Consider the following 22704-nt stretch of genomic DNA (forward strand, 5'->3'; position numbering starts at 1 on the left):
TCAATTGAGTAGATTTCACTACAAATGAGGTATTTAGATTTATTTAAATGATCAAAAACAGTAACTGTTTATCAAGTTATGTCTTAAACTATATATCACAACACAGTATTTATAGTATACATCACAGTACAGTTTTTATTACCCAGAATTGCAAAAAAATCTTCAGTGCAGTAACTAACAAACTGACTTCCTGTTTATTTAACTAGTTATTGGTCATGGTGGGATTTCTGTGCTCTACTGCCAACCACAGACCGACTTCATCTCCACCGCGAATGTACAGAAACCTGCATTAGAGATGACAGTCTGCTGCAAAGAACATTTAGATCTGCTACTTGGTCAAACACTCCACCGTCCTAAGTGATGTTCACTGTCATAAAGAAATGGTCCATACAAAATAATCCATGTCCTTCGGTCCCATCATGTCATTTATAATACGCTGAAAAAATCTTTCACCTGGATGAGGGGGGAAAATTTAGATGATGTTTATGTGGTGTCAACATACATAGAAATAGAAAGAATGGCATTATGTATTTAGAAAAAAAAAAAAAAAACTTATGCAGAGTGACTTGAGGAATTTAAAGATGCAATGTATGTAATGCACAGAAAAAACCTGCTGAAAATCTGTCAGAGATGTTCTGAGGAAGGCATACCTTTGTCAAGAGATCGTCTTGAACCTTAGCGTCCTTCTCAAACTCTACTTCAGCATCCAGAACCAACACCGGCAGCTTGGCCAGGTGCTCAAAATGAACCCTATGATGAGGAAGAGAGGAGCACAAATCAAGCACACGCTGCTGTCATCATCACTGGTGGTTTGTACACAAAATATGGTCTAAAATCATAAGCATAAGTGATATGCAAACGTGTACTTAGCATTATTAATCCACTTGTGATTTATTGAAAGATAAACAAATGCTGAATATTTTTGTAATTTATTAAAAGGGTCATATGAAGTTGCTAAAAAAAGAACATTATTTTGTGAATTCGGTGTAAAGCAATGTGTTTGTGTGGTTTAAGGTTCAAACAACACAGTATTTTCCACATACTGTACATTACTGTTCCTCCTCTATGCCCCGCCTTTCTGAAATGGGTCTTATTTTTACAAAGCGCATTGGTCTGAAAAGTCAGGTGTGCTATGATTGGCCAGCTATCCAGTGCATTGACAAGACAAAACCAATACAAACCCATTATAAACGGGGCATTTGCTGCATCCAGTGGGGACATAATTACTGATTTTAATGACTTATATGGTCTTTTTACGCGTTGTATCGTGCCACGTAAACATAAATCCCATATCTGCATTTGTGGTCAGAGAAACAACAAACAACAATCTTTGTAAATATAACTTAACCACTGATACCTAGTTGTGTCCTCTTTTGAAAGGCCAAACTAAGTAGTTTCACTTTCGTGATGAAACACAGAATCTCCATGACATGGCGAGAGCAACAATATTTAAAGCAACAATAAAAGTTACTCCTTTCTCTACGTAAACATTTGGGTGCTGTTATGCAAATAGTCCCACAGTGACATAGACATGTTGGGGCATGTTTAAACGAGGCATTTTCAGGGGACTGGACGTCTTTTATACTTTTATAAAGAATATCTCTTTGGGTTTGCTCTTTGCAACTTTAGGGATCTTATCTATTCACAAACAACTTGCAACACTGCAAGTGTGTGGTGTTTCAACTAACAAGTACGAGCACTCACTTTGTACTCTTGTTGATGAGCCAGTCTTCATGTTTCATGTGGAGTTTCTCGAGGTAATCAAGCTGAATTCCCTCTTCTTCCATTCGACCTCGTCTGCCTAACCTCTCCATGCAGGTCTGGAGAACATAACATTAAAATGCATCAACTTATATTTAATACGGTACATTCAAGTCGATTAATGAAAGCGATGCACACCTGTGGAGATGCTCGGAGATATATGATGCCCTCCAGTTGAATTCGATGACCAAACTGCTCAACAAGAAAGGAGTGCCAATCCTGATACACAGCCCACTCTGTTGAGTTTATACAGCCAAGCTCAAACATATTTAAAGCAAAGATGTACCTGAGACAGAAGGATATACAAACTCAGAATGTAAATATAACCATAAAAAGAAACATATTGAATCGTAATTCTCGTCTAAAAGAATTGTGCAGCTGACACAGAACAGCATACGCCTCTCCAAAATGGCACCATGGTGACGTGGAGGAGACAACTTGTTGAATAAAGTCGTTGTTTTTATTTTCTTTGCACACAAAAACTATCTTGAGGTCCAGATTTGAGGATCCATGGTCTATAACATACTTTGGTTAAAATTTCTCAATTTTAGTGTTAAACAACACCTTTTTACCTCGTCAAAATCAGCCCTTTTTTAATTTTATTTTTCAGAGCAACCGGTTTCAAACCATGTCCCTTTAAATTCTAATGAAATCTGCTCACCCCGCCCATCTCTTCCGTGGGTTGACAGCCATTCTCATGAGACCATTTCCTTTAGCCGTGGAACTTGCTAACTAGAACATTATTAGGAAAAGCAATTTGCAAAGATTCTAAAAGAACTTGCTTCTTTTGTAAGTGAGGCGGGGTCATGAATGAGTCGCGTGAACATAGATGCATTTAGGTAGATCGGGGGTGCATTCGCTTCAAAAACTAAAGTAATTAACTGTGCCTTTAGTGGTTAAGATGTTGAGAGTAAATGACGACTGCTATGTTCATTATTACATCCAACAATCGCTTAGGAGACATTCTTGTCTACACCTGCTCCGGCGCCGAAACAATGGCAGATTGATGACAGCTCACTCAGGGCAGGTCTAAGGTAAAACACAGTGTCAATCAACAAATGTGGGAGGGGCCTGAGTATGTGTGATGACACACAGACAGGCATCTGGAAATACCTTGATTTGAGAAAGGGGAAATGATTTAGAGATAAAAAAAAAAAAAACACTGGGTGGATCTTTATTATTATAGGGTGGTTGTGTACACACTGCTAACACACATTTTAGTTAAATGACTTGTAAAAGTGCATGTCGCATCCGATGACCCCTTTAACATAATGTTGACTAACATATTAAAACCTGTAAAAAAGCCTGGTTTCACAGACAAGGCTTAGACTAAGCCAAGACAAGGTCATAGATCAATTAGGACATTTACGTATTTTATTATAAATGTGCCTTAGAAAAAAACATCACTGGTGTGCATCTTGAGTCAAAAGAAAGAAGTGATCTAGTTTTTGCAAATGATCAATAAAAAAAAAAAAAAAAAGGTAACTGATCAATATGACCCACTGTGAATTAAACGCTCTGAATGAAAATGTGAGTTAACCATCACCTGTCACTGTAGACGGAGCGCTCGTACACCTGTACCGGTGTGCCTGTGGACTGCAGTAACCTGGCAGCAAGGGGCTGCAGATGTGTGCGCATGCGGCTCATGCAGGAGAACGTCTGGAAAGTGTAGGACCAGCGCTTTGGATCATGGTACATCATCTCTAACAGGTTACTGGATGACTGCTGAGCACCATCCGCAGTCTGCTACACAGAAAGGAAAAGACACATTAGTGAGCATAACATACTGTGTGAATGAGCTTGACATGCATGGTCACTATACGATCTTCATTTATGAGGGTGATAAATCAGTCCAGTGTTGATCTGTCGTCTATCCCTGCGTTCACACCGCCGGCGTCGAGAGCGTCAAAAATCGCTCTTGCTGCTCTGCTCACGACGCTGCAGAAAGATTCGTGAGCGCAAAGACGCTCTGACGTAGATCGAATGCTTACTTTGTATTTAAAGTGGCCGCAAAGCAAACAAGCTTGTTTATCTCATGCAGACTAACCACAAGAAGGTTAACGTTATAAGTTAACCTCATTAAATATTGTTGTGGACGAAATATTAAGATCCTTTACTTAAAATGAACAATCTCAGACACCTTGGTCCACGTATCACTTTTAATTATTTTTTTTATGTCCCTGTACGCAAACAGGGACACATCATAGATTACTGCAAACGCGAAACAGCAATAATCAACCTGTCCTCTATTGTGCTTGGGAACTAATGTGATCGGAGCTGCGTCCTCTGGAATCCTCTCAAGCGGTTGACTTCTACGTTCCGATTGGTTGCTGCCCAACCGCGTCATAGCTCATTACCATAAAGTTGCCTTGATTTCAACTCTCCTCGACGCTCTCAACGGCCAAGTCGCGCCGCGCCGCTCCTCGCCGCTGGCTTACATTGAAAATGAATGACTTCCGGCCACTTTGACGCTCTCGACGCCGGCGGTGTGAACGCACAGTAAGACGCGTGTAGCGACACCGACCCGAGTCGTTTGGTCCACATTTTGCCATTTGCTGACGGGCTCTGCGATCACTTCCCAGTCCTGTCCTGCACTCTGGAGCAGCTTGGCAAATGTTGACTTCCCAACCGCTTTGGATGTTCAGAAAACACACTTACATTACCAACTCAACTTTAAACTAATCACGACACGTGACAACCGCTCTGGTAATGAGCATATATGCCACATTAGATAACCATGATTTTATTATCTTTCAAATTCCACTATACTCACATAACCAGCGTAAACATGAATCATGTGTAAAGGAAGAAGATGAAAATACGATAATAAGCAAAACATACCAATGTTTCCTTCGATCGAGACTCTCTTTATTTCATTGCTCCTATTCATGTGGCTGCTCGCAAAACGGTATAAAACAGAGCTCGAGAAAAGGCGTCTTATCGTTCTCATACTCGTCCCTGACATCACACAAAATAATATTTACATCATTCATATATGTATGATACCGTCTTGACCATTTTATGTGCATCAAGCAGCTCAGCAGAAACGTGCTTCCGGGTGAGGAAAGTTTTAGTTTCAAAATAAAAGTTTCGCTTTTTCCATTTTGAAAAATATCAACCTCACAACATCGTTAAAAAAAGAACAAATGATTTTACTACAATAATTCTTATAGTGCATTTTTTATAAGCTGTCTAATACAAAGAATGCAAAATACAGTGTAACTCATGAAAACGCAAACAAACAAAAAAAATCTGACAAAACGTTGAAAAAGTATTAACAAAATAACCATTTTGTTGTTTAAAATGACATTTGGGAATTTTTACTAACATTCGTTGGCTACAACCTAAACATTAACAAGACGAAAGGCTTTTAAAAATCTGATTATAAACATGGTAGAAAGTATTTATTGTGAGTAGATTTAGAAACAAAATAAAAAAGGAAAAACGAAATGCTTCCATTATGCATGAAATACTGCTTAAAAGTCTAAATCTAAAATCTCTTGAGATTCGGCTACAACTAAAGAGTCTCATGATAATCTTCACTGTTGAATTATGCAGCCACACAGAAACGAAAACATCAAAAATATTTTTTGTCTTCAAACTTGTACAAAACAATAATAATAATAAAAAAAAAAAAATGTAATATTGATCCCTTCCTCCAATACATCTTAGTTTCTTGTTCACACATTATAAAAGTACTGACTAAAAATCATGGTTTTATTTTTACTTCCATCATAACTAAACTCTGATATTTGTTTTATAGCCCCATCCATCACAAACACATAAAAAAAAGACCTACAGTGTAATACTGACAACAGAAAAAAAAAAAAAAAAAAAAAAAGAGAAAAGCTGCACATAAATCAAGAGTTTTCAGGACGACAACTTCTATGAGCTTCAGGAAGCACAGCTGAGAAACAACGAAGACAATCAAAAAATGGACAGGACAAAAAGAAAGGCTTTCTGGAAAATGCATTAAGGCTGACCAATATGTTATTCATATCAGTGTCTATCTATCCTTGCTGCCTAGTTTCTCAATAAGATCCTGCAGGGGTGCCAGCTCTCTGCGATCAATGAGATTGAACTCCTAAAAAAAAAAAAAAAAAAAAAAAATAGTATAATTAGTATAGTATAATTAGTATAATTAAATAAATAGTAATAATTTTTAAAAATAGTAAAAATTGTAATCAGTTCAAGAGCACTGACCAAACAATTTAGACGTGTGTGTGTGTGTGTGTTAAAGCACTGACCTGTACAAAGAAGATAAAATGCTTGAAGGAGGTGTTCAGATGAGCTTCCTCCTGAAGCTGCATGACCGAGTCAAAATGCTGATGGTAAATATGAGCATAAACCCTGAACAGACGCTTCAGTATAGTCTTTGCCACTGACATAAAGTTCTTCGGGAAAGGAACGCCTGCAGGGATTAAAAAGTCCAATAAATGAGAGAGCGTTTATGACAAGCTTACGTTGTAAAACGATTAATAACAAATGGAATCAAACAAACCGATCTTAGACGGGAAGAGAGTTTCATCATCCAGCTGATCCTGAACCCAGGTCATCAAGTAGTCAATGTATTTGGGAGCAGAACACTTGATGGGTTTTTTGATGTTGGTGCCGTCTGCCCAGTGATATTCATACCTTTATGAAAAAGCAATTACATTTCAGACAAAATAGTTATAATGTTATAATAACAGTTTATAAACATTTCTAGTTTTAATGAACAAGGCAGAATATTTTTTCAGCCTATTCGATTTCAAAATTGTATATCTTATTTAAACCTCATGTTGTATTCTAGTCATTCTGATCCGTAGAGGATTTTCTTTTTCCTGAAAATGCTAGTGAACATTATCACACTGGACTAAAACTTTGACTTTTTAACAACTTCCCTTAACCCTAGTGCCATCGTATGGACATTTTTGTCCTTTTCAAAATGTTTTTTTTTTTGATCATTTTACCTGTGTAACTGCATACATTTTTGTACAGGTGTGTATTTTTATATTTCACCCTCTTTTCTTTTAATAAATTATTTTACACTAGGTACAAAAAAAATAGTTCCTCCCAGGGCCATTTAACTATAAAATGATGCAGTCTTTGTTATCATTTTGTTGGAAAGACTTCAAATATATTTTTTCTTTTTTTTTTTTTTTACCAGATGGTGCGATTTTCTCACTTCACTTTCAGCTTTTGCTGTATTAAAGAGCCAGTTGACTAAATTATGCAGCTATAATTGAGCGGGTGGTATGTGTCCTTAAAAAAAAAAAGTGTGTTCCTGTAATGTTTGAGAACGAGAAAAATGTACTGCGAATCACAAATCCAACCGCTGTGTATGCCAGCGGGGCTTTGCTGGAATCTAATGGGAAAAGTTTGGTACTGGACCCAAACAAAAATCTTACTAAAAGCTCATTTTTTGAGTTATCAACCTCAAATTTGGAACACAACTTGTTGAGACTTATGGCTTTGATTTTCTAGCAATTTTTATGTTCAACATGTTTTAGAAAATATATATTTTATATAAAAGATGGCTTATAAATCATTTTCATAAATTTAAACCTCTATAAATGTTTTGGTTGTAACTTTTTTTAACTTCAACAATAATCTGTCAAGGGTCTTCTTTAAAATGAGACCAAACTTGAGTCTGTACTCCCAAGTTTTATGACAGTATTTTGGACATGGACATTTTTTCCCCCCTGCCTTGTAACACTTTTGGTGTACTTGGACAAATAAAATTTCTTGTGATGCTATATTATCACCATAACATTTTTTCATCAACTTGTTTTCTTTTAATTAGCACAGGTTTTGTATATATTTTTGGAACTGATTGATTGGCTGCCTCACTGATCTGAGCTTGTGCACCTCAGTTTTTGAATGATAAAGCATTATTCGTGGATTATTTTGGCAATGTTCACTTAAAACTTGCATAAACTCATATTAACAAGGGGGACGATCAATCAGTTCCAAAAAGAGATACAAAACTTGTGCTATTTGAACAAAAAACTTTCAATAAAAAATTCAATAAAAACTGAATTCAATAATCTGTGATAATATAGCATAATGAAAAACCAAAACAGGTGAAGGATTTTCAGTACAGCACAAGATTAAGTGAAAATTCTAAAGCACTGAAAAGAAGCTTTTTTATTTTACCTTGGCCCCGCAGACATAACAGGGCAGTTAGTTTCTGTGCAAAATTCAGTGATTGTGCCATAGAGCATGTTGATCTGGTTGAAAAAGTCCACAGCTGAAATAAAGACATATGAATTAATTGACTCCATCATTTGTTTTCTCAAAACTACTTACACACACAAACTCACGGTTGACACAATTGAAAGGTATCGGAGTTGAAGATTGGCAGCGTGTTCATTGGTGATAAAAAGTCTAAAAGTAATGTCATTTTTATTTTCTGATTTAAATGTACCATCAAAAGTATTTGATGCCGATACATTGTTATCATTGATACACTGCTCCAGGTGTGTGTGTGTGTGTGTGTGTGTTCACTGCTGTGTGTGCATGCACTCGTATGGGTTAAATGCAGAGCGCAAATTCCAAGTATTGTTCACCACACGTCACGTCACTTCACTTCCGCTTTCACTTTTAAATAAACAAAAGTGGTTTTAAATGACCAATTTGACCAAAAATTAAGGACATACAGTTTCAAATCAATAACAATGTTTATCTAGCAGCTGAAATGTTATGGAAAAAGATTTAGCTTTGAAATAGATTTTTGTGGATTCGGTTTAAAAGAGCCTGAAACTGTCAAGCATTTCTTTCTTTTTGGTCTAGTCATACTGCAGTTCTAGCAGGTTCATTTTATCCGGCTAAACATTGAGACTAGCAATCCTTCATTTGATTTATTTCATATTTTTGGTTTGTGGATGGTCTTTCAAGAATGGCAAAGATAGGTCAACATAAATCTTATTATGGGTAATTATCATTCACACAAATTTAAGTGGTATAAAACCACCTCATGCATTAAAATTTATTTTAGGATGCAAGTCTCTTTCTTAAAGGTAAAGAACATGTTATTTTAAATAAAGAAGCCGGTGTTGTTTTATCTAAACTTTCATTTTATACTTATTTTGTTATAGTTCTTTTATAATGTTTTTATTTTGTACTACTTGAAGCATACGAGTAAACATGTTCACTTAGAGATATTACTGGAGATGTAATTATGTGTATATTACGTACACACTGATATGTATTTTAGGCTTCCATATGCAAGTTAATGTAAATTTGTATTGTTTAATAAAGAAAACCTCACAATTAACCGCAATCCACTCGTTGAGGTCCTCTCCCTCTGGTAACATCACAGCAGCCCGGAGGTTTCCGCTTCCTAAAGTGGCCTCTGCATGTTTCAGCAGCTCATACTGATGAGAGCCTTCTGGGATGTTCTTCTTGGGCTTGAAAGTCTTTGATGAACGGCCTCCACTACGACACAAAGTCACATATTGTGTCACACCAATCAAGTGCACTAGAAAAGCGCTGAGACTAAACTGACTACAAACAATATAATCAACATAGCACGAGTGGAAGAATTTTAAAAAGGGGAGGGGGGACAATTTAAACTTCAAAACAAGCTGTGTCGAAGTTTTCATGCTAAACAGGAACAGACATGTAAACCGGAAATGTTACAAGTTCAGTATTTTCAGCGCGAGCAGACGTTATTAGTTTAATTTTTTGACGGATGTGCTTCCATATTACTAATTCTTCTGGGAATATACAGCTGCTTGGTAATATATCAGTAATACACGATTATGGCCAGAAAGAAAAAGTTAACATACTGTTGCAGCGGCTAAAAATACTTACAATAAGAAACTCATCTCCGGCTTTTTTCCTCTTCAAAACAATTTTTAGAAGGCAATGCGAACTGCTACTGCTATAAAGTGAATCCTCAAAGGCCACTAAACACCATTTATAAGTACTATTCGGAGTTCGATGTTTTACATACAGACGAAAGATAGAAGTAGGCGTAGACGGAAAGACTCAGGAAATGTCTATGATTGGTTCCCTGCGAGTGCCATGTCACCAGAAATAAAGCGCGAGGGTACGTGCAAACTTCCTCATTTATACGTATCGAATATTGTTACAATTACTCGGTACTTATGACTACACTTTCTAGAAAATTATTAGTGAAACTAATCAAATCAAAAAATGAAAAAATAATTCCCCTGGCAGCTAAAACCTTGTAGTTATACCGAGCATGCGCGTGTCGGTCAAGGGGCGGTAACGTGAGGCGTGACGATCCGTGAGGATTGTGACGTTACAGCCACGCACGGGACAACGGGGTTATAAACTGATCCTGAATTTTTAGTGTGCACATCTTTCTGCCTTATTTCCACCCAGTCTGTTTTGGGTCGCATAGGTGCGATTTAGCTGCTTTCAATATTTTTTACATTTTATTATTTATACTACCCACCAATGGCTAACGTTACACTCCGGGCATTGCGGAAACTGTACCGGCATTCTCACCATCAGGCGTGTAGTTTTCATTTGTCATCTTCACGGTAAGTGTTCGAGAGCTGTCTAACATTACTGTCGTTGAGACAGAATAAGCGCGGGCTGAATGTCACTGCGGTCTGGTCCGCGCTCGTTAAATCGGTTGTCATGTAACGTTACAGCGGAACTGTTACTATTTATCAATTGTAATCATCTCAATAGATTAAACTTAGTTTCGTTGTAAAACATGTCATCTGCTACTTCTCTCTCTATGTGTTAGTTATGTAACAAATGCCGGTGTAATTGTTCAGTTCACTGCGCGCCCCCGAGCGGCTCGCTCCCGGCTGATGTAATGTCATAAACCGCTTGCATGCAGCCGGGCGTCAAGTTTCGGCAGAGAGACCCCTCTCTGTTAATTTCAGTAGTGCTCAAGTGTCGAGATTCCTCTCATGCTGTTTCGGGATCGTTGTGCATGATTGCTCTAATTCAGCACATACCCGTTTCATTTATGCTCCGCGTGGCCAGTGATTTAATGAGATTCGTTTAACGGTGCTGACTAAATTTTCTACACATGACTTGACTGATTGAGATGTCTTCAATTAAGCCGCATACTAGCAGCCATGCATTTAATTCCCCTCGTGTAACAAAGTTAAGAAAAATAAAAAATAAAACGTGTATTAGTATGCATATTAGCGTTGTCTTTTTTTTACCTCAAGGCTAAGGAATCAGTGTTTTTGTATTTGTTTTTATTTTTATCTTCTATAGTTAGCAATATTTTTTAGGGGCTAAAGATCAGTCATTTATCGTTTACATTTACGCAAAATAAACGTAGATTTCATTCATAGTATGCGTTTTATCAGTTAATGCATTCTCCGGGATTCGAACCCATAACCTTCGAGTGACTAGTACAGTGCACTTTTTTTCTGAATGAAACATGCTATATAGAAGAATTACACACAGTTTGTAATGTTTCGAGAATATCCAAAACTGCTTTTAGTGCCTTGCATTCAAAAAATTAAAACAAATGATCATCATTGCTGAAAATTGCCATGTCAGTGAAGCTACACAGGGAGGGAAATGGCACTCAAGGCTTTTGTAAATGAATGCTGCTGAGAATAGTAAAAATATTCATACTAAATTTGCATGGATTATTATTTTATGCCTTAGGAAGTCTGAATTGAGAATTATCTTTAAAATTTACGTTTTTATTGACATGCAATCAAGGCCCCTACATTAATGTTTAATAATTTAGAAGAAACTTTTCTCCAAAGCACTTTATGTTCTGACAAAGTGTCCTGTTATCTTCAGTTATTGTCCATATGTCTTTATTTAGACTGTAGTCTATCATGACAGCACACAGCGCTTATCTTTCCCAGTGTCAGTTGTAGGTATCTGGACTGTTGGAGGACTGTGTATGAACAGATAAATTCCACAGAAAAATGATATTTTTCAATTATATTCTTCCATACTTATTTGGCTCAAAGTTGGCCAGAGCAGAAGCAGATTTGTAGTTATTTGCAGTGAATTTTTGCCCTCCAATCCTCACGGTTTTATCTTCCAGACAAGAGGCTGTGATCATCTCCGGCAGGAAACTGGCACGGCAAATCCGCCACGAGGCACGTGATGATGTGGAGGATTGGGTTGCTTCTGGAAACCGAAGACCTCACCTGAGTGTAGTGTTAGTGGGTGACAATCCAGCCAGTCACTCGTACGTTCTCAATAAAACCCGAGCAGCAGCAGAAGTGGGTAAGATGCGTTCCAGTGCCAGATGGGAGTAATTTCCTGTTCATTCAAAATCGGTTGTAAAATAGTAATTAGAGACAAGCCTTTCTTCTTCACAGCTCACTAAAGTGAAATGTTGTTTATCTACCAGTTAAAATTGCTTGTCTGATTCTTCATAATCTTTTTATATAAAGGATTAAAGGGTTAGTTCATCCATAAATGAAAATTCTGTCATTGTTTATTAGTCCTCTTTTTATTATTAAACCTTTGTTCTTTGAAAACAAATTCAGATATTTTTAATTAAACCTGAGAGATATCTGTATTTCCATTGAAATCCCAGTCGTCCCATTTGGCCCTTCAAAGATGAAAGTGCAAACTTCTGAAAACCGTATTTGGTGTGCTGTATGTGTGTTGATCAACATTTAAACCTCTCAATTAATACGGATTACGTTTGTGTCTCTTTAAGATTTGTAGATATGCCTACATATAAATGTCTTTACAAAATTTAAATTTGAATTACTTTTTTTAATGAAATGGATGAATTGGAAGGTATAGTCAATGAAAATGAAAAGCAGCCATTACAGCAGTATTGCTGTAGTATGTAAGCGATGGGTGTCACTTTCCACTCTTGGCTGGATACAGTATGTAAGTCTATTTTGAGTGTACATGTGACTCCTTACAGGACCTTACACTCTGGCTCTATACAAGCAAATATGACTAGAGTTGCACTTTGGGACCTGCTGGCATAAATGCTTTTTTATAAGTGCATAAACTATATTTATACATTTTTATTTAATACATATATGTACTTGTTGTTGTATCACTGCTCTCTCTTACTATCTGTAGGCATTAGTAGCGAGACCATCCTGAAACCTTCTAGTACCAGTGAAGAGGAGCTACTTGACCTTATTGAGAAACTCAACTCAGACCACAGAGTTGACGGTCTGCTGGTACAGCTACCACTTCCTGGTAGGTTAACAGAAAAGCTAAAGCTGTGCTGATGTAGTTTCTCATAGTTGTTGGTTATTGGACATTTTGCATTGTCAGTGTTGTGAACTGGGTTTTTAAAAACAATTGCATTTGGTTTTAAGGCAGGGGTGTTAAACTCTGTTTCTGGAGGGCCACGGCCCTGTGGTTTAGTTCCAACCCTAACTAAACACACCTGATCCAACTAATCAGGGCCTTCAGGCTTATTTGAGAAATAGATGGGTATGTGTGATGGAAGTAAACTCTGCAGAGCTGTGGTCCTTCAGAAACTGAGTTTGACACCCCTGGTTTAAAGCTTAATGTGTGAGACCTGATGCTCATTTCAAATGATTTTTGTCCAGTTATGTTTATTCCAGATTGAACTAGAGTTCAAAAGACAGAATGATGTCATTTATTAATTATATTGTGGGATCCTCAAGTTGTGGTTAAGTGGTTTCCTCTCATACACAGATCACATTGATGAGCGACGTGTATGCAATGCCGTGTGCCCAGGGAAAGATGTTGATGGTTTCCATGTGGTCAATGTTGGTCGCATGTGTCTGGATCAGTCGACTATGCTGCCTGCTACTCCTTGGGGGGTTTGGGAGATTATCAAACGCACAGGTGAAAAGCCCATTACTTAATACAGCATCATTTGAAACCCAGCAGTTAGTTTAGGTCTGCTATTACCTTTCTAAGCCATCAGATGCAGATATTAAAATCAGTGAACAAATCCCATTGACATGGATTGAAGGAGACACCCAAATAGAGACTTGAGACAGAAAGCAACCATGTAGGACCATTCAAAGCAGCTCAGTTCACAGTAAATTCTTCTCACAAACTCTGCTCTGTGAGTTTAACATGCATTTCAGGAATACAGTGTGCAACATTTATTGTATATTCAATGTGCAGATTGTATTCAGTGTTCATTGTATTCTTTTGTCATAGGCATACAGACGCTGGGTAAGAATGTGGTGGTTGCTGGTCGCTCCAAGAACGTTGGGATGCCCATTGCAATGCTGCTTCACACAGACGGCAGACATGAAAGGCCAGGAGGTGAGTCTGTGAGAAGAGGAGAGACGAAGCAAAATTATTTGTGTGCAGTTCTGACAAGCTTTGGTCATATAAGGCAATTAGTATGAAGCATCATGCCTTTTTGTTTCAGGTGATGCCACAGTGACCATCTCCCACCGTTACACTCCCAAAGAACAACTCCGTCAGCACACTCAGATCGCTGACATTATCGTTGCAGCTGCAGGTTCAAATTTCAATTTGCTAATTAAACCCTCATTTGATGTCCATTTAGCACTCTGTATATCATTGCTGTGAGTGCTCACAGGGACACAGGTCACAAACACTGTTAACTCCCTTCAGGAATTCCCAACCTCATCACTGCTGATATGATAAAGGAGGGTGCAGCAGTTATAGATGTTGGAATCAACAGAATACTGGACCCCTTGACTGGAAAAAACAGACTTGTTGGTGACGTGGACTTTGAAGGTAAGAAGGAAGCGCAATTAGAAGTACTGTGACTGGTGTAATAACGGGATAAAAGCTTTTCTGAGATTCTCAGTTCAAATAATTGTTGTTGCTTGCACTTTACTGTATATTCATCAGACATTCTAGTTTGGGATATCTAAACATTGAATATCTGCCTTTAAATTTAGCCTGTTTTTTGGATTTTAAGAAATTAAGATTATTGTTTGAAAAATTTCTGTTGACTTCCATTGATTAGTGTTAAATCATAATAGTAAAATGCTAAAACATGAAAACAATGTAACATGCTAGCAATGTGCTAAATCATCAGAGCAACATGTTTAAACGTTGAAGCTAATGTTAATGTTAGAGATGTGCGAAAACATGCAAGCAGTGTACTAATTAATGTTAGAAGCATTTTAGCAACATCATGCTAGAAACATGTCGTTAAAACGTTAGCAATGTGTTGACGTTAGAAACATGTCGACTGCAATCTGGCTAGAAACATTCTTGCAACATGTAAAATCATGCAAGCAGTGTGTTAAAATGATTTATATAAATGTAAGTACATAGTAGTTAAGACCCACCTAGCTATATTTCACTTTTTTCTCACTTGTCAGAGAAACTTTCAAATGTCAAGCTTTTCTGAGTAATTTCAAACTTTCAGACAAGGTTTTCTCAAGCATAAATCCAAATTTTTAATCAACGTTTACACATCTAGTTTGTGTTTTAATCACTTTTGATATGTCTTTACAGGTGTTAAAAAGAAAGCCAGCTACATTACTCCAGTTCCAGGCGGTGTTGGACCCATGACCGTAGCCATGCTAATGAAAAATACAATCAAGGCAGCAAAAAATGTCATTTTAACCCCCCCTCAACGTGTTCGAATGGCAGCATCCTCATAACGTCCTCATTTTCAACTCCTGCACCAGTGTTAATTTTGACACGCAATTTTAATTTAGTTTTAGTCTTAGTCTTTTGACTATAATTCTTTTTAGTTTTAGTCAAGTTTTAGTCATCTGATTTGTTTTAATTTTAGTCTTATTTTAGTCGACTAAAATTGCTTGGTATTTTAGTCGACTAAAATTGCTTGGTATTTTAGTCGATTAAAATAAGACTAAAATCAATAACAGATTTACTAGACAATTTTTTACAGCTGGTATAGGAAACAAACTTAACCAAAATATATAAAACACAAATTCAACTTTATTTCAACACAACTGTGTCTTTATTTCGATTCAAAAGCTTTTATGCAGCAACAAACACTGTCATGATAATGTAAACAATAACTAGCTGCCAACTGACCATCAATAAAAGAAAAATAAAGTTAGGTCCAGGACCTTAAAGCTTACAGCTGGGCTAAACAATAATTGCATACATTTAAAGTAAATATTTAATAAGTTGGGTGGATAAAAAAAGTAACAAGATTTTATAAGGTATTCATTTGTCTAGCAATATTGTATGTTTTAAATACTACAATATTGCTAGATTAGTATGTATAATGATAGGATGTGAACGTTCACGTTTCACATGACTAATATATAAATATTTGTGATATTGTCAACAAGTAGAACATTATAAAATATACTAAACATTATTATTAATCAAATGTATGTATCATAATATTACGTATTAGTATTGTGCTCTCATCTAACTTGAAGAAGGGGCTATTTTACAGTACTTTTCAGTTCGTAATATTTAATGCTACAACATCTAGGCCTACGCACTGCAGTCTTATAATTTTGCTTAGCTCAATAAACAAAAGAACATCGTTGTGAAATTACATTTGAGAAAATGTCCGTGTGGCTCGTCTGTAAATGTCTTTTCAAATTGGTTGTGTTCTTGCCACGAATGAGCGCTCTGCGTGCTTTACACTTTGTTTTGTTTTGTTCGTCTTCAAACGTGAAGTGAGCTGTGGACATTTTGTCGCTCTTTTAGACATCACCTCTTCGAATGCCGTGTCTTCCCGGGAGCTCATTTAAAAACTGAAAACCTTCGCTTCACGTCTCAATAAGTCAGGCTCGGATTGGTTCTCTTCTCTCATGCAGTCTCGCCTGTTCCGTTTTGCCGGTTCTTTCATTCCTCGCATCTCTCCCGTCTGCTGATTTGATTTTCGTCACACAGTCTATTTTCGTCTCGTCCTTTATTCGTTGACGATAATGTCAATCAATTTAGTCATAGTTTTAGTCTCCATCAGTGCCTTCTTTTTTAGTTTTCGTTTCGTTTTCGTCCGCAAAAATATATTCGTGACGAAAATAATGACGAAAATATTTAGTCAACGAAATTAACACTGTCCTGCACATTCCACACTGTGCTTCCCTTAGACTTGATTTTGTGGTCTACTAGTGGGGGGAAAAAAAATTGTAATGGCTATTTTTGCTTTCCATAGTCTAGTTAAATATATTTAAAGGTTTAAGGACATGAATGTGCGTTTTCATTCGGATCTTAAACCAAACATACATGTATATTTTTCAGTTACATGGCCAAGCATTAAACACAAGTTTCACTTTTGTTTTCACTGTTACAGCCCTGCTTTTTCAGCTTTGCTTTTTGTATGTTTAAGTATTATTATAGAAGATTGCCAGACATTTTGCAGCATATTTATTCATAAAGACACACGTAAGAAATGTGAACAATCTAAATCAACGGAAGTCAGTGTTCCTGAAGCACTGATGTGGAGCTGTGGAATAAGTCACGTGTCAATACTGGTCAATACTTGTGAATCAGCATGCAAGATAACTGACCAAATAACCTTTGCAACAACAGTTCATTCATCTAAGGAATATTTGTGACTGAATTGAGCAATCACTTCTTTAATTTTATTTCTTCCCCCATCTGGACTCTGAGGGTACAAAGAGTGATGATAATGGTGCCATTGTTAGGGAAATGCAGAACTCTCAGAGAATGAGAGGAAATTTGGTTGAATTAAGATGAAAAAACTTTGCTAGATTGGTGCTTTTTTTAAGCTTTATTAATATTGACATGCTCAGTCTTATTGAAATCACAATTGTTTTGCATATTAACATGTAATGCATTTAAAGCACTACAATAAATGTATCATATGTAAACTGATGTATTATTTGAATCATGTGAGACTGTTTATATTTGATTCGCTAAATGACTTTTTTGTTAAAATCTAGCAGTTGGTATGGTTGCATTTTTATTTATTTTATGAATATGTATTATTATTCCTGTAGTACAAACAGTGGACCAAGGTTTTGCATGAAGCGGTAAAATACATAGCTTAAATGCAGTGTAAGTCACTTTGGATAAATGCGTCCACCTGATGCAAACATATACATTTGAAGCACATCATTAAATATATACTACAGTTTATTTAACACATATGTTTAGTGTTGTGTTATTTATTTATTTTTAATGAGCGAGATCTTTTATTTTGAAGAGATGACGAAAGCGGATTTCCGGCATGGTTTTGTTGTTTCATGAATAGATCCAATATACGTCTGGTTTCATGTGACTGAAGTGTGCAGACGTACAAACTACTGATTTAAAGGTCTTACAAAGCAGAAAGAAAACATTCTGAATTGGTGAACAAGTAAGTATTAACTGGCTAAGTTTACGGAGTCACTATTAGAAAGATGAAGCATGTGCTGGCGTCATTTGATATAAGATGGATGAGATGTAACTGTTAATGTTCTGCGGGTCTTCTGCAGCTCAGGGTCTGTCTCAGTACACACACTCGGTCGTGCTATGGTTTTTAAGCGTTGGTTATGATTTTGTCCTAGAAAACACTAGCCGAGATAAAACAAGGTCCTCGCGGTTGCACTTTTCTCCAAAACGAAAGGTGGCAGTACAGAAGAAATGCTGAACTTTACTTAGCCAGGTGTTTCACGAGTAGTCTTCTTACTTGAGTTTCTTATAACAAGCTGTAGTAAGCTGTTTCATAACGTGAGGATCCGCTTATGAGATTGATAAACACTAATTTGTTTTATATGTAACGTTATTGGTATTTGCTCGATTCATAGACAGAACAGGGAGGACCTACATTTTGGGGTGTGGCTTGTAGTGTTGCTCCGCCCCACAATTGCTCTCATTGGCTTAGTTGTTGCAGGATCGAGTAACCTGAACAAGTAAATTCTCTTGGTTACATATATGAAATCTGATGATGGTGAATTAAAAAAGGTAGGTTAAGTGCAACTTTTGTATCTCACAAGTCTCCTTTTTTTCCTCAGAATTGCAAGATTTTGGCAAACACTTGTGACCTTAGACCACAAAATCAGTCATAAGAGTTGATTTTTTTTTTATTAGGGATTATACATAATCCGAAAGCTAAAATAGTTTTTTTTTTTTTTTTTTTTTTTTTTTAGGGTAGGACAACATTTGGCTGAGACACAACTATTTTAAAATCTGGAATCTGAGGGTGCAAAAAAAGAAAAAGAAAAATCCAATTATCGCGAAAATCATAAGAGCGAGGAAAAAGAAGCAATTACCTTTTTTTAATTATTTTATTTTTATTCTGTGGTTTTATTTTTATTCAGGATTATGTATTCAGCAATCTATATTTGCTATGCATTGCACTATCGTGGTGTTTTTAATCTGCACTTTGATAGCAGTGAATTTTTAACAACATCATATTGTTTTAAAACAGTAACAAAACAGGACTACCTTCAACAGCTAGATCATTACTCATGGGAGGGAGTGATGCTGATAGCAGGTCTAAGAGCAGACACAGAGATGAGAGCAAATCCAGAAGCTTGTCATCATCAAGTGCCAGGAGATCCAGTCCAAGTCCTCAAAAGAGACATGAGCGTTCCTCTGGTAAGGAAAAGTGCTGCTCTCTGTAGAGCATCCTCACATTTTAACATGATTTTTCTAAAAATGATGTATGGTTAATCAAGTAAACTTAAAATGCTTCAGTCCAGTATGTGTTTATGTTGAAATATTAAAAACAATATAACATTTACTTCGTAAAAATAAGTGAATATTTCATAGCAAACACACAACCTGAAAGTGGACATTTAACTAAAAGGCCTTTTGCGTGCAAAAAAAAAGTATGAACTGTCAATCAGACAACAGAAGGCATGTAGTAGATTGTGTATTTCTAAATGAATGCATATACTGTATTTGTGGTGACAGCTTGTACATATAACACCTCTCCCACTTCTGATCCACAATTAGACAGAAAAAAGAGGAAAAGGAGAAGTCCCTCCAGCTCTTCTTCATCGTCTTCCAGCTCCAGAGAAAAAAAGACCAAGAAAAAAAAGAAACGGCAAGAAGTTAAGAAACTGAAGCGTGAAAAGAAAAAGGAGAAAAAGGAAAAGAAGCGGCAAAAGAAGCTAGCTTTGAAAGCTGAAAGAGCAGCAGCAGCTTCTGTATCAAATGCTGCTTCTGTTGAAACACCTCAAACATACCTGAAGACCTGGCAGATTGAAGAAGCTAAGGAACACGGTCCCGGTATGTGCAGGTGTGCGTTTTACACACTGGAAATACACTAGGAACATCTAATATGAAGATAAAATGACATTTCTCTCTCACTGTAGTCATGACTGATGAACAGAAGGACAGTTTTTGCACCAAGAGACCAATGACAAAGGAAGAATATGAGGCCAGGCAAAGCGTCATCCGTCGGGTCCTGGACCCTGAGACTGGACGAACTAGGTGTGTTAAATCTCTACTTGGTCTAATCTGATTTTTGATTTCTGATTATATTATATATTATATTATATTTATTAAATTAAATTAAATATTATAGCCTGCAGGAAAAAACTGTTCTAGTGCCTGACTGTTCTGGTGGTTGGTGATCTGTAGCGCTGGCAAAAGTTTGAAGAGAGAGTGTGCTGGGTGTGAGGTGTCCAAAGTGATTCTCTCAGCCCTTGTCCTCACTCTGTTCTTGGAAGCTGGGCACAGGGGCACAGATAATCATCTCAGCAGTCCCGACTGTCCACTGTAGTCTGATTTTTGTAGCTGAACCAAACCAGACAGTTATGAACACAGGACAGACTCAGTAGCCGTGTTTCCACTATCGAGCTAGGACCGGGCATGCTAGTGAGTGCCAGGGCCAGTCGCGTTTCCACTGTCACTTCCGGGGCTTGATCGTGCCTCGTCGGGGCTTCCTCGGGGCCAACGGCCAGGTTTTTTCGGCCCGACGAAATCCTTGGACCAAAGCGGGCCAGCTGGGGCTAGAGGAGGGGTTATGAACAAAGGCGGAGTTTCTCCGTGTCTAGAGAGCGTCAGCGCGGATCATTTCAGAAAGATAACAGCTTTAACACCAGCATTAAAGACTTTTTAAAATCAGTTGAGCTCAAAACTCACTCTTAGTCAGCAGCAAGTGTTTGAAATAACTTGATCCAATGTGGATTATTATCACTAAACAAGGCAGAAATATTTATAAGAGATGAAAAAGACTATGCACGCTAAACATTAACATTACCATGGTAAATGCAACCACTTGGAGAATTCAGACATCAGCTTCTTATTCTCTATAACAACTGTGTATTTATTAAGTAAGTTAACATTTTATCTGTCGTCTGGTTTCAAGAGTTTAGCTCCACGTTGCGTATCATCAAAATACAATAATGATTTTTGTTCGTGAGCTTTTATAAAAATAGAGAGTCTGCGCTGTGGATCATAACAGAAAGATAACAGCTAACACCAGCATTAAACACTTTTTTTTAAATGCGTCAAGCTCAAAACTCACTTTCAGTCAGCAACAAGTGTTTGAAATAACTTGATCCAATGTGGATTATAATCACCATACAAGGCAAAAATATTTATAAGCGATGTAAAAGACTATGCACGCTGGGCATTAACATTAAACATGGTAAATATAACTGCTTGAAGAAATCAGATTTCAGCTTCTTATTCTCTATCACAATCGTGTAATTATTTAGTAGGCTAACTTATATTATCTGTCACAAGCTTCGTCTTGAGAGTTTAGCTCCACGTAGCATATCATAAAGATATAATAATGTTTTTGTTCGGGAGCCTTTATAAAAAAATAAAGATATTATCATTCATTCTTATAATGTGACGTATAGGCTACTGTGACTACAAATAAACAGAAACAGACTCGACTGAATAAGCAGGCTATTTTCATAAGCGTTAAAAATAAATAAATAAAATAGAAAGTGTATTTATGTGTGATTAATTTTGAGTCTTGATAAATTAAATCAATATGATCAATGTATCACGTATTCTATAGTTAAAACATCTTTGTTTTTGAATTTGAATATATAACAAAGCATGCAAACAAACGGCCGCTTTTATCATCTTCGTTTTGTGATCGTGCATGTTCCAGTGACTTATTTCTTAGTTTTCTAATAACTTCTCTTTGATGGTGAAATAATGAGGTTGCATGACGTTGTTCTGAGAGGCGTGTAAAGGGCGTGTTTTAGTGACGTGCAGCTGTGCTTCAAGCTCCACTGTGGAAACCCTCCGCTACTCTGGCCTCGGTGCTACTGGCCCGGGGCTATGAGCCCCACCCGGCCCGCTTTAAGCCCTGGCTCGCACTGGCCCGACAGTGGAAATGCGGCTAGTGATGGCAGGGTAGAACTGTTTCAGCAGCTCCTGTGGCGGGCTGAATTTCTTCAGCTGGTGAAGGAAGTACAACCTCTGCTGGGCCTTTTTAACAATGGAGTGTCCCACTTCAGGTCCTGAGAGATGCTGGTAACCAGGTTTCTGAATGACTCCACTGTCGTAACAGTGATTCGTTTGTATACAGGGAGAAGAGCAGTGGTGAGAGAACACATCCCTGAGGGGCATAAAACATAGTAAAACATTAACTTGATCAACTTTCATACAGGCTTATAAGAGGTGACGGGGAAGTTTTAGAAGAAATTGTCAGCAAGGACCGGCACAAGGACATCAACAAGGTGCGTCTTTAGGAACCAGTCGGTTCATGTTTTGTAAATATAGGAAAAATATTTCAATTTGTCCTCATTCTTTCTTGTTTTTCACACAGAAAGCCACTAAGGGAGATGGTGATGCCTTCCAGAACAGATTGGGTATCAATAGGTAGCAAGTCCATGTCCGTTCAAAGCCTTCTCCTGCATTTCTACAAGAATTCAACCATTTTTTTTACTTTCTTTTATATTCTTCCCCATTGAATATATGTTACAGAACCGAAAGGTTACAGAGCTGAACAATATTTAGTTTTGGCAGAAAATCCATTGTAACATTGCAACCAAATGAGGCTAACTAACCCATTCACGTCATCACTGTTTACTATTTGACTTTCTTTAAATTCAAAGCAGGAAGAGTCTTTATCTCGTATATCTGTTAATGAAGAAAGACTTTCTGAATGGCTAATTTATTTGTTAAGTCTGATAGTATTCATTACCACTGAAGCTCAGCATCTCTTAAATATCAGCCGATGGTATTACAGAGGACTGC

At 37.1% G+C, this 22704-nt stretch overlaps 4 protein-coding genes across 6 annotated transcripts; 2 read left to right on the forward strand and 2 right to left on the reverse strand.

The window, feature by feature from the left end:
- Window positions 1-26: 26 nt before the first annotated feature.
- On the reverse strand, window positions 27-4812 carry dguok (deoxyguanosine kinase). 2 transcript variants are annotated; one of them, XM_026259941.1, is made up of 7 exons: window positions 4603-4812; window positions 4286-4392; window positions 3308-3504; window positions 1900-2047; window positions 1705-1820; window positions 651-750; window positions 27-453 (listed from the first exon to the last, which is right to left on the reverse strand). In XM_026259941.1, exons 1-7 carry the CDS (start codon window positions 4724-4726, stop codon window positions 427-429), a joined length of 819 nt encoding a protein of 272 aa, XP_026115726.1. In that variant the 5' UTR covers window positions 4727-4812; the 3' UTR covers window positions 27-426. The 2 variants fall into 2 exon arrangements, with proteins under 2 accessions (XP_026115726.1, XP_026115724.1); XM_026259939.1 differs by having other exon boundaries at window positions 3308-3507.
- An 80-nt stretch (window positions 4813-4892) lies between these two features.
- Window positions 4893-9752, reverse strand: mob1a (MOB kinase activator 1A). The gene is made up of 6 exons (XM_026259942.1): window positions 9559-9752; window positions 9014-9180; window positions 7900-7993; window positions 6263-6396; window positions 6009-6172; window positions 4893-5845 (listed from the first exon to the last, which is right to left on the reverse strand). The coding sequence occupies exons 1-6, from the start codon at window positions 9570-9572 to the stop codon at window positions 5768-5770; spliced, it is 651 nt and encodes a 216-aa protein (XP_026115727.1). The 5' UTR covers window positions 9573-9752; the 3' UTR covers window positions 4893-5767.
- Window positions 9753-10000: 248 nt separating this feature from the next.
- Window positions 10001-16876, forward strand: mthfd2 (methylenetetrahydrofolate dehydrogenase (NADP+ dependent) 2, methenyltetrahydrofolate cyclohydrolase). The gene is made up of 9 exons (XM_026259937.1): window positions 10001-10256; window positions 11750-11934; window positions 12757-12879; window positions 13348-13500; window positions 13825-13932; window positions 14042-14134; window positions 14251-14376; window positions 15109-15273; window positions 16646-16876. Exons 1-8 carry the CDS (start codon window positions 10171-10173, stop codon window positions 15255-15257), a joined length of 1023 nt encoding a protein of 340 aa, XP_026115722.1. The 5' UTR covers window positions 10001-10170; the 3' UTR covers window positions 15258-15273; window positions 16646-16876.
- A 901-nt stretch (window positions 16877-17777) lies between these two features.
- arl6ip4 (ADP-ribosylation factor-like 6 interacting protein 4) lies at window positions 17778-22548 on the forward strand. Of its 2 annotated transcripts, none has more exons than XM_026259943.1 (6): window positions 17778-17908; window positions 18962-19131; window positions 19492-19767; window positions 19854-19971; window positions 22115-22184; window positions 22274-22548. In XM_026259943.1, exons 2-6 carry the CDS (start codon window positions 19002-19004, stop codon window positions 22328-22330), a joined length of 651 nt encoding a protein of 216 aa, XP_026115728.1. In that variant the 5' UTR covers window positions 17778-17908; window positions 18962-19001; the 3' UTR covers window positions 22331-22548. The 2 variants fall into 2 exon arrangements, with proteins under 2 accessions (XP_026115728.1, XP_026115729.1); XM_026259944.1 differs by having other exon boundaries at window positions 17809-17908; window positions 18992-19131.
- The last annotated feature ends 156 nt before the right edge of the window (window positions 22549-22704 follow it).

The sequence above is a fragment of the Carassius auratus genome, unplaced genomic scaffold, assembly GCF_003368295.1.
Source record: "Carassius auratus strain Wakin unplaced genomic scaffold, ASM336829v1 scaf_tig00215316, whole genome shotgun sequence".
Lineage (NCBI taxonomy): Eukaryota > Metazoa > Chordata > Actinopteri > Cypriniformes > Cyprinidae > Carassius > Carassius auratus.

What these genes read in the sequence shown, in the direction of transcription:
- arl6ip4 (XM_026259943.1), top strand. Translation starts at nt 19,002, where the DNA reads ATGGGAGGGAGTGATGCTGATAGCAGGTCTAAGAGCAGACACAGAGAT. An exon ending in CCTGAGACTGGACGAACTAG is followed by an intron (nt 19,972 to 22,114) that starts GTGTGTTAAATC and finishes ACTTTCATACAG; the next exon opens with GCTTATAAGAGGTGACGGGG. An exon ending in GGCACAAGGACATCAACAAG is followed by an intron (nt 22,185 to 22,273) that starts GTGCGTCTTTAG and finishes TTTTTCACACAG; the next exon opens with AAAGCCACTAAGGGAGATGG.
- dguok (XM_026259939.1), bottom strand. Translation starts at nt 4,726, where the DNA reads ATGTCAGGGACGAGTATGAGAACGATAAGACGCCTTTTCTCGAGCTCT. An exon ending in ATCTCCGAGCATCTCCACAG is followed by an intron (nt 1,821 to 1,899) that starts GTGTGCATCGCT and finishes TATGTTCTCCAG; the next exon opens with ACCTGCATGGAGAGGTTAGG. An exon ending in CTCATCAACAAGAGTACAAA is followed by an intron (nt 751 to 1,704) that starts GTGAGTGCTCGT and finishes TCCTCATCATAG; the next exon opens with GGTTCATTTTGAGCACCTGG.
- mthfd2 (XM_026259937.1), top strand. Translation starts at nt 10,171, where the DNA reads ATGGCTAACGTTACACTCCGGGCATTGCGGAAACTGTACCGGCATTCT. An exon ending in CCGAGCAGCAGCAGAAGTGG is followed by an intron (nt 11,935 to 12,756) that starts GTAAGATGCGTT and finishes TACTATCTGTAG; the next exon opens with GCATTAGTAGCGAGACCATC. An exon ending in TGGTGACGTGGACTTTGAAG is followed by an intron (nt 14,377 to 15,108) that starts GTAAGAAGGAAG and finishes ATGTCTTTACAG; the next exon opens with GTGTTAAAAAGAAAGCCAGC.
- mob1a (XM_026259942.1), bottom strand. An exon ending in TCTCTTCCCGTCTAAGATCG is followed by an intron (nt 6,173 to 6,262) that starts GTTTGTTTGATT and finishes TAATCCCTGCAG; the next exon opens with GCGTTCCTTTCCCGAAGAAC. An exon ending in ATTTTATCTTCTTTGTACAG is followed by an intron (nt 5,846 to 6,008) that starts GTCAGTGCTTTA and finishes TTTTTTTTTTAG; the next exon opens with GAGTTCAATCTCATTGATCG.